At 41.4% G+C, this 13,295-nt stretch overlaps 1 protein-coding gene across 1 annotated transcript in view; it reads left to right on the top strand.

Annotated features, from left to right (window-relative positions):
* The window catches only part of LOC123367583 (centromere protein J-like), a 67,186-nt gene that overhangs the window by 27,150 nt on the left and 26,741 nt on the right, over nt 1-13,295 (top strand). The window contains exons 6-8 of the mRNA XM_045011904.1: nt 813-954; nt 4,755-4,854; nt 10,407-11,862. Coding sequence (XP_044867839.1) covers nt 813-954; nt 4,755-4,854; nt 10,407-11,862 — 1,698 coding nt within the window. The remainder of the gene's footprint in view (nt 1-812; nt 955-4,754; nt 4,855-10,406; nt 11,863-13,295) is intronic.

Below are 13,295 nucleotides of genomic sequence, written 5' to 3' on the forward strand. Positions count from 1 at the left end.
ATCACCTACATTAAGTCATTCAAGCTAAATGAAACTAGTTGTTAACCTCCATTAAACACTTGCAGATGCTTTTTCTCTAGGAGCAAAATACTCTCCCCTGTGCAAAGCTGGAATAGCTTGGCTTAGCATGGGGGGGTTGGGATGTCTGTTGGAGAGGAAAATCAAGATGTCTCCACAGGGTTTCAGTAGCACTTGCTGTATTTGTGCTGCAAAGGGTGGACGCGAGTTACCAGCGATGTCATATTTGTGAAACATGAAGGATCAAACATAGGCTCTTCTGCTCCCAGACCACAGAATCCTTTGATTTGAACTAAAGAAGTAATTCTTCATTGGTTGACACTAGTATTAGGCTTTTATCAAAGTGACAACCTACCAGTTGCAGTGAGTCTTGCCAGTTGGTTCAGTTTGGAGAGTGTCAGGGGTTGGCACGTTTTTGTGACAAAACCTCCTATTACAAAAACTACATGCAGTTCTTCTTGTATCCATTTAGTAGGTGACATAAACGGACACAGTTGAGCAGGTTTAATTCTATCCCGCAGATAGCAATGCTGTGCAATACACTGACTAGCCAGTTAATTTCACTTTTATACATTGAACGGGCATAAATCAATTCATTTTCACTTTCCTTCTTTGTAATCATTAGACTTAGGGATTAGAGATTCTTGTGGTCTTTTTTTGAGTCTTATTCTTCCATCTAGTTAAGTTTAAAATATTGCAGGAAGCATTTTCAAACATTAAAAAATCTTAGAAGTTATAGAAAACTTGAAAAATGTCAAGGCTTTCTTCTTATGTCCCTCCTTATTGCTGTTTAGATGAAAGCCCACTAAAGGAAGAGGCTTGTCCTAATACTCTGCCTGCCATTAAAGAAGAAGAGGGAGAGCAAACTGATGAACAGATTCCCCTTTCCCCTTTTGGCATAAGGATGGACGCAAGGACTAGAAACCTGGAAGACAGGTGAGGAAAGGGTTTAGTTTGTCATTTACAACAATACAAATAAAACTGTCAGTGAACAGTTACTAGTTTCCCTCACTTTTATACACATAAAGTCCTAGGTGCTGGGACTAGTGGTGCTGGGGGTGCTGCCACACCCCCTGGCTTGAAGTAGGGTTTACAGTTTGGTTCAATGGCTCTCAGCACCTCCACTATAAAAATTGTTCCAGCGCCCCTGCTTACAGTAAATTGCAAATGTAATTCAATGGGTATCACAGACAAAGCTCCTTTCCCTGTTATGAGATTAGCTTATGTGCATGGGTGAAGGTGGGACAGATCCATGGCTTCTTGATAGGACTGCCAGCTCCAGAGCATAAACACCAGTGACAACATTCAATCACCTCCTAGAAAAAAAGTCAAATGGAGGAGGTGTGCTGGGAGGGGGCCAGACACCCTGAGCACACTGGTGTAAGTGGGTATGCAGGCTAACCAGCCAGAGAAAGAAAATAAAGTCCCAGTGATGGGCCTCTTCATATCCTTTTCACAGGGTTTTCAAACACACCAGAACAGATCAGCTCAAACTACTGGGTAATAACCTCCCGAGTCCTTTTCAGTTTAAGACAGCTGGGAGGGGAGAGGACTGTTGTACAGAGCTCTGTATTCTAAGTTGCCCAGGTACTCGAAGTCCAATTCAGCCTATTATATACGATTGATTGTAAAAGTAAAAGATGGAAACCAAGACTGGTACAAATTGGACTGTTTACATTAAAAGAACTGGGATAAAGGGTCTTTAAAGTGCCTGCTAAAGTCACTGGCTGGCATGACTGAGCTGAATGATTCTAGAAATGGAAGGAAATGTTTGCAGTTGAAATCACCAACATGTGTTTTGATTGGTTAATGTTAATTGCCACCCATTGTCTGATATTGCCCATCTGAGCATCACTGGAAGGAACAGTGGGATGCCTGGGTTGTAAGAAACAAGCTCTACCATCGGGGGTTGTCGCCCTGTCAGGTCTAGGGATCCCGGGGCCCACCACAACACTGCTGGGCCTTTGTCATTCTCATCTCCAAAGGCATCCTCACCAGACCCAGTTAAAGAGAGGGAACCAGGTGGCATTGCTGCTTCCATTGGCTTTGGCTAAATCCTGACCAAAACTTGGGATATGAACCTGCTGTCACCCTCTCCCGAATGTCTTACTTTCTCCCCACACCCTCCCTTATTCCTATCTTTCCTCTCTCTCTCCTTTTGCCTTTTACCTAATAAGACTGGCCAGCCAGGACAGCCCCACCTTTTGCTACACTGCTGTGAAGGACAGCTAAAAGCAATCCCTTAAACACAGCCTGATGCTGGTAAAAGTTTTCCAGGTGTTCGAGTGCATGATCTGACTGTGCTGGGCCTGTGTTTCTCTAGCAGCAAGGTTGTAAGTGAAAATCAGCCCCAGAGGCAGAAGCTGCATTTCCTATCTTTACTGTTCCTTTCTCACCCCTTTCATGTGCTTTTGCCTTAAAGAAAACTGGACCAGACTTCAACTACAGTAACTGCTCAAGATCATCTCAACTAACTTTTTCTCTTTTCCTCCCCAAAAAGGACAGATAAGACCATATTTAAAGCCATCTAAAAGACTGTCACACATGGGTTTTGCCTATATAAGGTTTTATGTAACTAAAGAGAAAGGGAACAGGATGCACCCTTCCCCGTACAACAGCCTCCTTTGCAGTAGCTTCCTCTTTTCTTGCATAATCTTGCCTAGATCAGCCATGTGATAGTGAGGACCCAGATAACCCCTTTCATGTCAAAGCACCCTTACACCTTGTCACAGAGAGACATTCATATTAAATAATCTAGAATTCCCCAAGATTCAGGATTGCCAACCACAAGTGTGTAAAAATAATAATAATGAGTCAGCCTTGCACACCCCAGAATGAGATTTTTAAAATGATAATTTTGGGGTTCTTTTATTTGCCTTCTGAATTTTGGATTTAAATCTTCCAGCTCATCTCTGCAGTCTTGAGGGCTAGAAAACTGGGGTTTTTTTTAATGAAAGCTGAGATTCTCACAAAATCAGAGGACTCCTGGAGCTGAAGCTTTAAGAAAAATTACCAATATTGGCAACACTGAGATGCACACTACATAAACACATACTTCTCACACACACTTTCTTTCACTCACTCCTCCTTCCCTGGGGCAACCCTAATTATTCCAGAAACAACTTTTAAATATTAGCAACTATGCATAGTTTACAAAGAAGCAGGGCAGCAGAAAACAAGGAAGAAAAAAGCTGACCTCTGTGGGCAAGAAGACGAGGGCTACGTTTTGCAAAAGTACCCTCCATTTTTGCATATACAAACACCTGCATACACGCTTTTCGAGCACTAGCACCTGCACACACAGGTGGTAGCATGTACAAGTGCAAAACCCATTTTTGCATACGTGTTAGAATGTCTCAACTTTCACACATGGGAATTAGTGCTTGAAATGGTGTCTGCAAGTGCAAAGTTTCATGCAAACAAGTGAAAGCCAGTTTGATGCCCCTTGAAAATGCAGCCCTTAGCTTCCTCAAGTGATTAAGCCTATGCATAAAAAAATCACCTTGTGCCTCAAGACATCTCTTGAGCATTTTAGCAACAATTATAGCCATAATTTTACTCCTCATTGAGCTTCAGAGAGCTCCAGATCAGGCAATAATGCCATCAGCAAGCAAGGATCATCCACCCGGAAGGAGGAAGTAATGGTAAATACTGAGATGCTTTTCTAAAGCAAATTAAGAAGTCCTTCCAAAAATATTTCCATATGTGTCCTCAGCACATTTGTATTTTCACATCTTATGATGTTTTCAAGATTTGCTTTCGAGACGTCCGAGACCTTTTAAATAAATTTTTAGACACATCCCCAGTGTAATACTGAAAGGTTTACCTCTGCTTCACTACCCTGGTCTGTTATTCAGAGACTTCCATTTGGCCTTCCAATGCATTACAGACATTCTTTTTCTCCTCTGACAAAGTAAGGGCATGTTGTGAAATGTCGCTTTTTTCACCAAGTATTTCAGACTTCTCCCTCTCACTGCATTATTCTCTGCTGGAGCTGGTGTGGGTCTGGGACAAGTGCTTGGAATAAGCAGGCTGTGCAGGGTTGGAAAATAGTCCAGCTTTTGAGATTTATTTTTCCTTTAGGTATATTCCATTTCCCAGTGTTTTAGGAGAAAATTGCTATCTGTCTGACTGTAAAACATACATTCAGACTCACACAGGATATTTTCAAAGTGAAAGGTGGTTCCTGTAAGGTTCCAGAGGGCCAGAACCCTGGTCTGTAGGGCTCCAGGTGACCAATGCTGCCCTGCCACTCTCTGGCAGCTATGGTAGAGCCATGATCAATGCACTGTAAACCATGGGAGACTAGGCACCACAGGAACTGCCATCCATGGAAGCCTCAATTAGCAGTATCCCCGTGACCTCTGACTGGGCCAGGAGGAGCACTGTTTAAGCATGGAGAGAGTTCCAGGAAGCTGTCTCTTCTACTAGGTGGATCACTGGTTGACTTATGACAGACCTTACTCCAGACCTGTCCTGCTCCCTTTCCTGACTCCAGCTTTAACCCTCGGTTCTGGTTCCTGACTTTTGACCCTGGCTCCACAAATTAGGCATGGGTTCCTATGTCCTGGCCCTAATAGGTGCCAGGTTATACTCCATTAATTGCGCTGCCACTTCCCCTTTTAAAAAAATGCAGATTACCTTTGAAATTGGAAGTAGAGGTCAGCTGTGCTATAATTATAAAGAAAAATAGCTGGGAAGTTATTACATTTGATGCCATCTTATTCTTTGCCTAGACCAATCAGACCAGGAATTGGTATAAGACAGAAGACTTTTGAAGAATTTGTTGAAGAACAACTTAAAGTAGATTCTCAAATAACAGAAAACCACCAGGAGGTAATGTGTTATTGGCCATATTGATGAAACTGTTCAGCTTGTTTCTACAAGTCCCTATGGGCTTAAGTAGTACATGGGCCTTGTTCTGGCTCTTTGCACAAGGGTGAATTTCTCCCCTCACCTGTTAATAATGCTAGAGAGGCCTAGACTAGCTTCCATAAATTAAAGCTGTCCCCCCCAGAAATGCACTGTGAAATGCTGTTTGCCCATGATATTGCTGACATTTTGTGGGCTGTTTAGTATTCACAGTATCCTACTCATCTAGGTACTACATGGCCTATATTCTAGCCTCCTCCAGTTTATTTAAACTAAATTAGATCTCAGGATGACTCTGTTATTCCATTTGTCACCATTCCCTATCCTAAAACTGGTGGTGGTTGATAATCATGTCCCTCTGCTTTTTTTTGTCTTTTCTAATGTGAATTTAGTGCTTCATTCTGCCCAGTGCTGAGCATGCAGGTCCCAATCCTGCAAATTAAGCACATGAGTAATCCCACGTGCTTAATCAGTGAGATTGCTCACATGCTTAAAGATCAGCATGTGCTTAAGTGCTTTGCTGAGCTGGGGCCAGAGTGCTCAGCACCTTGGGCAGCATCAAACCCTTAATCCTGGTGACATGTTCTGATTTGGCTGCCCTGAAGACAGATCTTCAAATAATTCACAGAACAGGTATATCTTGGACACAAACACTCCAGACTTCTCACATGCTTTATTGACGTTGTACTCCAAACCTGATCTGGATGAGCTATGTGGGAATGGGGGTGAGAAGACATATCATTTTCCAAGGCTCGTTAAGTGCTTTCTGCTGAGACTGACAGCAAGTGTACAATGTGGACGGAGCCAGATTTTCAACAGCGCTCAGCACACTGGATGAGTGTCACAATGGGAGCCACTGGGTGCTGAGCACTCTTGAAAATCTGGCCCTTAGTGTCAAATGTAGCAGTGGCTTTTGTCCACTTGAAATTGGGGTGACTGAGACCTGCATTTTATCTTCAATTCTGTCTACAAGCTCTGCCACCTTGCTATAATTACTGACCTGGAAGACATACAATTCAGTATCAAACATTTGGAAACCCAGAGCAATAGATTCTTGTTTCCTCTTTGTCTACCAACAAAGTAACGCACAACTCAAACTGATACATTATCTTCCTTTCTATATGATATTACACAAAACAGTCATACTTGCCTTAGCTGCAGACAAACTTATCTCATCCTTAGGGGCTGTTCTTCTCTTTTCCAGTATCATATTTAGTAACACTAGAGATAACACAGAAGGAAATAAGTTGTTGCGTGTCATTTAGTACTCACATTTGTATAAGGGATAGCTAGTATGTAGGTGCTACTGAATAAAATGGGAAATGGTAGTAGAAGTTAGGGCCAAAATTTTCCAACTTGGGTGCCTAAAATTAGGCACTTAAATCTATATATAGGCACCTAAATTAGTGGCTGATTTTCAGAGACACTGAAAAATCCAAAGTCAATCAGAAGCCCAGGGCCTCAACAACTGAAATCAGACTACTCATATAGGTGCCTCATTATGGATTTAAGTGCTTTAACTTTAGGCATTCAAGTTTGAAACTGTTGGCCTAGCATAATATGATTAATAAGCGTGAACATCAGAAAAATTGTTACAGAAAATACATAGATCTAAGGAGCTGAGCCAGACCCCTTTCTTTTAGCTCCAAATACACAGGCCTCTACCACTTGAGCCAAAGGAGAAGCCCCATAGCTGCTGCTGGTTCTCATATCCTCTCTGGGGGCTAGTTATGATTCATTTGCACAGTCACCCAAAGCCAGTACTGTAGACTAGGCTTCTGGTGGCCCAGTTAGGTTTCTTATTGAATCCTTTGCTTGTATTATCATGTGTGAACTTTTGCACTGGGTGGAGCCACGTGCTTTCTGAATAATAGAGCACTTAGGGCCATACCCTGTCTAGAACCACATGACAGCTCACGCTCATAGCAATGATGTGAATAAGACTTCCCTGAAGGCACCAAGGATGCCTAAAAATAAAAATTCTTTGCTTTTTCATTTGCAGTGTAGTTGTAGCCATGTCGGTCCCAGGGTATTAGAGAGGCAAGGTGGGTGAGCTAATATCTTTTATTGGACCAACTTCTATTGATTAGACTACACAGAGCTACACGGAGGTCTTCTTCAGGAGCTCTTCTTCAGGTAGCTTGAAAACTTGTCTCTCTCATCAACAGAAGTTGGTCCAGTTAAGACTATTACCTCACTCGCATTGTTTCTCTAGCTTTTGTGTGGTAGTTTCCACCCCCAGATAACTTTTAAAATATTAATTGGTCCATATAGTACTCTTGTGAGTTAAGTGTATTACAAATTGAGACAATCAGATAGAGAAGGTAAGTGGCTGCCCAAGGTCACTGCGGGAATCAATATCACAGCCAGAACGCAGACTTATCTGGCTCTTAGTCCGAGACTCAGTCCAATGGACCTCACTCCTCTCTCTCTCTCTCGGGGGGCAAAGCACAGGTAAAGGAGGATGACCTCCCTCCTCTGAGCTGGAGGTGGGTATGAGTCACCTTTGCACCCAGGCCATAGCTACCGGTACGGTGTATGGGCCCTAGTTGCAGCTGTACAGTATCCCTTTCCCTACGTACACACACAGTTTTGTGGTCCAGTTGATCAGTGCAGTCTGAAGATCTATTGTCCATGCCACCATTCTGCTGTCTACGCACAAACAACCCTAGTCTTGCTTCCACAGCACACGGGGATGTGGAGGCTTCTGCTTTCTGCTTCTTGCTTCCCATCATAATGTATTGATTCTGTCAAGCTTTGGGTCTTCCGTGACACGGAGGCTGTATGGCCTTTTTAGAGCTTAAAGGACACGTTTTGGGTTTGAAAGTTTTTATGGTGTCATGTGTAGTTCTTGTTCAATTCAGATATCTGAACAATAATGGGGTACACTTGCACATTAGAACAGCTGTGACATGAGGTTAACAGAAAATGTAAACTATCTGAGTTTAGTGATAAGCATAATACAGAATCTAGAAGGTTCTTATAAATCTCTCACAGGTTAGTTAAGCATTAGAAGAGCTGGGCAGGAAATGGTTTTCCTGTCCCATGACAGTTCTCAAGATTACATTTTTTCCCCAGTCTGAATCAGGACAGAAAGTTGGACTCTCAAAAATGTTTATGAATTGAAAATCAAAAAAACCCCCACCAAATTCTATTTGGGTCAGTCAAAACATGTCATTTTGATTTTGGCCATTTTTATTTTATTTTATATTTTTTTACTCTAATTAGCATAAATTTCTGTGCAAAAATTATTTTGAACCAGAAAACAAGAAATATTTTATTTTGAAAATATCAGCATCTTTCTTTTAAACAAAATTTTTTTAAATTGAAAAATGCAATGAATCTAATCAATTCCTGTGAAAAGTTTTGGTTTCAACAAATTGGCATTTATTCAACAACAAAAAAAATCTCCCTCCTTCCTCCCCCTCAAAATTCCTGACCCGCTCTAATCAGAAGGCTCCTTAGCCTGGTAACTATGCAAACTGTCAAGTGCTGATCTATTGTTTACAGCTAGGTTTTCCAGTTCAAATAAATACTATTAAAACTCAAGTGAAGAAAAAATCTGAGACCACTTGCTGGGAATTCATCCCTGGGTGTCTGAGATTTCAGAAAAAGGTCAACTGTAATATAATTCAAGGAAAATTATCTTTATAAACAGATTATTAAAACAACTATTTTCTCTTCTTAAATATTATCCATTAATTTATCTATTAGTAAGCACTGCAGAACTGACAAAATAATCACCACAGACCAGAATGTTGTACTCTATATTACTAAACCAGAGTAGAATGTATAACATTTGGAAACTTCAAGGTGATACAGTATACAGCAATCAATTCAGGTACTACTATAAAAATACAAGTAACGTAAGAAAACTTTTTTAAAAAAAGATTATCTGGATTTACAGAACACAAACTACTTAATACTTTAAAACTTTTCACTACTCTATGTAGTGCTGTCTATGTGTCATAAAAGCAAAGGTGTTTACTTTAATAAACTTCACTGGCCTGAAATTTAAATAAAGGAGAGTTCTAACTCCTCTCAGAATTTTTGGGAGGCTTTTGCCAGATCACATCAGTACAATAGCAAGCATCCGTGGTTCACTTTAATCTGAAATTCTGGGAAATCTTAGTATTTCTTTCTACATGGAAATGTAATTATAAAATGAAGTGGTGAATTATTTGCTATGTAATACACCATTATATTCTTTACATTTATCTATCATTCTGCCTTCTATGACATCCTTTATTTGTTTCCTCTCTTTCAATTCTCTGTATGTTGACAGGGATTTTCAAAAGTTCCAAAATTACTTAGGAACACAAGTCCTGTTGACTTTCAGTAGGACCTGTGCTCGTAAGTGATTTAGGCACTTTTGAAAAGTCCACCCATTATCTCTCTGTATTTCCCCAGAGCATAGTAATTCAAGATGTGCTTTAAAAGTAAATCCACCAGCTTTAAAAAAATACAGCACAAAATCCTGTTTAAGGTCCTCTTCCCCCCGGTGCAAAAGGGCCATCACTTGACCTAAGCACCACCAGAGATCTCAAAATAGGGTTTTAGTGGGACTTAAGTGATACAGAAAGGCCTGGTCCTGTCCATCTGTACAGGGATGAATGTTGCCCTAACAGAACATGGACTAAAACAACAGGACTGCTTTTGTGAATAATCTGAGCAGGTTTTGGATTTAAGCGCAGACTCAAAATATGTTTCAGTGCAGTTGTTAAACTATGAGAAACAGTGAGAATCATTTGCTTGCCAGAATCTGAGTTTATTGGCAACCTCTGATGTCATCACTAAACTCTTTAGTGCAGTGACGGTCGGTTAGATTTGTCCATATACCTGAGTTTAGAAAAAGAGGCCATGATTTTGTGCTAGCTTTGATGTCATCATCTGTTGTAGAGAGCATAGAACCATGAAGTCAGATATTTGCAAGTTAATTTATATATTTGTCTGTAATTTTTATTAAAAAGAAAAAAGAAATGCAGGGCCTTAGCCACAAAGTGGTCATTGAATGACTTTTTAACATTTTTTATACCTTTCATCTGAGATATTGAAACTATTTCATTGTTATGAAAGCAGAAATAGGAAAACACATTGATCACATGGAAATAAAAATTCTGAGATAGCTGTGCATAAGGACTGAATTAACAGGGTTACAAAGAATATCTGGGCATTTCAGAAGTGAGTTTTAACCTATGTTAACCAAACACTCTGGAAGGGTTTTTTAGACTTTCTAAAAAAATGATTAGCTAAAATAACACTGTTTGAACATTATCTCGGTATAATATTCCTCCCTGTGAGAATTTATTTTGTGCTGTGTAACTTGAGCAGTATAAATGCTGGAAAACTAGCATTGTGTGTGTTTAAAAAGTTTTGATATAAAGGAAGATAGAAAAATGTGGCATACAACAAAGAAACTGTTTTTATTATTATGGCTTCCGCCTAATGGGATCTGATTTCTCTCTCCATTTTTGAAGAAAGTCTCATAATTTAAACATAATTTTTGGTATTTGCAGAACTTCTGTGAGGCTAAAGTGACCCCTCGGAAATCTTTCCTGAAACGTGGAGAAGGCATTGCAAGGCTTGAAAAAAATAAAGAGAACCTTGCAAAAGAACAAGCCAAACATCCCAGAAGAGTTAGTTTTGATTGCCAGAATCTTTTCTCTTTGCCTCGCCAACAGGATGCAGGAAAATTACAGCTGGGGAAACATTTAAATCGTTTACATCGACGGGCCAGCAGCCCCATGGTGTTGGTCTCTAATGAGAAGAATACAAATTGCACTATCTCCATGAGTGAAATAAAGGCTCAGGTTGACAGTAAGGCAAGAGATCCTGAGCAATGCCCAGAAGAAAGACGAGAAGGAGGTGGTGGAGAAGAGTGTGCAAAGGAGGATCCTGCTGTACCACTGCAGATGAACTGGGCTGAACTCCTGCAGCAGTGTCAGGAACAAATTACTGAAATGAAGCTACAAATAGGTGAGAAAAATAAAGCTCAAAGTACTGATTCTCTAGGACATTCAGACAAAGCAGACAAAAGTTCCATGGAGTCTACAGTTCAAAAGGACCTAGACATTGTGGATCAGTGTGTGAAGGGCAATCTAACTCAGAGAGCAGAAAAGCCCTTGGAAGTCCTCCAAGAAGGTTCTAAGCTTCAGAATTTAGAAGGAAGCCAAACCAAGCAGATGGATTGGAGCACAGGCCTCAAATTCACATCAGGTGTGAAAGGAATTAGCAGTTGCCACAATGAAGATTACACTGTGAGCAAAAGCCCAGAGAGCCAAAGAGGAACCACCACTGGGTTTAAGATGGTTAATGACAGAATAATGAAAGTTACTCACAAATCAGCTCAAGGCATGAACAAGAAAAAGAACATCACATCTGTCAGCCACCAGCAAGAGTGGCAAAGCAATAGAAGTGCTGCCAACAGGTGGAATGCTCAACCTTTGTCCAGTGGGTCAGGCTGCACATCCACTGACAGTGAGGATGACCCCAAATCTTACTGCACTCAGTCTCCCACAACACAGGTGCCTCAGAAAGTAGGCCGCACAGACAAAAATTTGGATCTCTCTGATGCTGATTATGCTACTGATGAGCCCAGTGGAGCAGAAGAGCTGGCCCTGAAAAAGCACACCAAGTCACCTCCAAAGAAACTGGGTGCTCAAGAGATAAAAGCCAAGCAGGATCTCTCCCTCAGCACAAGCAGCAGTGACTCTGGTAATGGGGTTGCCAGGCTGAGAGGAAACAAGGCTTGCTCTTCTCTTCGAAAGTCTCCCTTTCGGCCCCCGAGATCTGCGAGAGGTGGAAGAGAGCCTGAGCCAAGGAGTGAGAGTAATGCTGGGGATGGTAAAAATATAGAGCTGCAATCGTCACCATCAACATGTGATCTGGTGGCCAGCCTATTCCCTGCATTCAAAAATAAAGAAACCCTTGCAGAGGAGAGGGCACAAAGAAAACCAGTTCTGGGTACGCTAGGTAAGGGCTAAGCAAAACTTCTTTCCCCATGTCAGTAGAAGTTGAATTTTTCTTGGTTTATAATGATTCTACACCAGTGGTGCAAGTAGAATTCATTTCTTATCGGTACACTGCACTCATGGGAGGGACACAAAGGGGAGGCACCAACTAAAGGGGGGGCACATGACCCTCCCCCCACATGACTCTTCCCTGCCCCACTCCTTGCATCACCCCACCCCATGCTCCATTAGTACAGGCACCATCCCAGGCCATGCCAACCACCATGCGAACATTCCTCAGCCCTGACCTAGAAAAACCAAGCTCCCGCTAGGGCTGAGGGGATAGTTCAGTCTATATGCCCATTCCAGTCTTGGCCTCTTTGCAGAGACTGCCAACCAGGACGTCTATCAGTGCCACTTGTAACTGGTTTCATGACGAGAGCAACTGTGCACTAGGACCTGGACTGAACCCACCCACTACTAATTGTATATAATTTAATACTGTTTTGGTGTGGATGTGTAGGTGTGGTTGCTTAGCCCACATAATGCTTCACATCTTCACAGCACTTTACAAATTGTTAATTTCATCCTCACTGCACTTAGAGTTGGCACCAAAGTTGAGTTGCTGCCATTTTAGGAATGGAGAAACTGAGAGAGAGTTTAAGTGATGTGTACAAGGCCTGAATGGGAGCTGATTTGAGATCTGGGATTAAAGCTGAGGGGGTCAAATTCATCCCTGGTGAATTGTCAGTGAAGTTATGACCTGCTATATCCCGGTTCCCAGCTATATGCTCAGATGCCAGCATCACATCTCTCATTTTGTAATTAATTCGTATTGCTATTAAGACAGGCAAACGTGCTTGGCACTGTGCAAGACACAGACATTAAGACAGCCTCTGCCCTGAAGAGTTTACTGTATAGGAGACATTCAGCCCACAAGAAAAAGCAGGATGCATTGGAAGAACCAAAGAGGAGAGTTACCTTACAAACTTGATTTAATCTTATATTTTATTTGATCCTCTTACATTTCTTCTTAATGTGGGGAGAGTCTTGCAGATGAAGTGGATTTTCAGGAGAGATTTTTCTATTTCCATTTGAACAATAAGGACAATGCTTGGAACTCCAGTGGCAGAAAAAGAGCCTGCCCTGTGGTTTCTGGTTCATTGGACCCTTGGAAGCCCAGGGCTGCAATTCCTAAAATAATAAAAATACCACATGCCCATGCAATTTAGTTACTTATTTTCTGGGGTTGAGTGGATGTTAACTATCTATTGATTTATTACTGTGCTTCTACCATGTTCAGTCTCCTTTCTCCTCTGGGTCGGTTTGATGTCTAGGTGAAAGTTCTGAATTAGAAAATGTTTGGTGCAGCACATTGTACTTAACAGGGATGAATTCCAATTGGATTTACAGTAACCAAGAGCCTGATCCTGCAAATACTGTCACAACCTGGTC

The sequence above is a fragment of the Mauremys mutica genome, chromosome 3, assembly GCF_020497125.1.
Source record: "Mauremys mutica isolate MM-2020 ecotype Southern chromosome 3, ASM2049712v1, whole genome shotgun sequence".
NCBI lineage: Eukaryota > Metazoa > Chordata > Testudines > Geoemydidae > Mauremys > Mauremys mutica.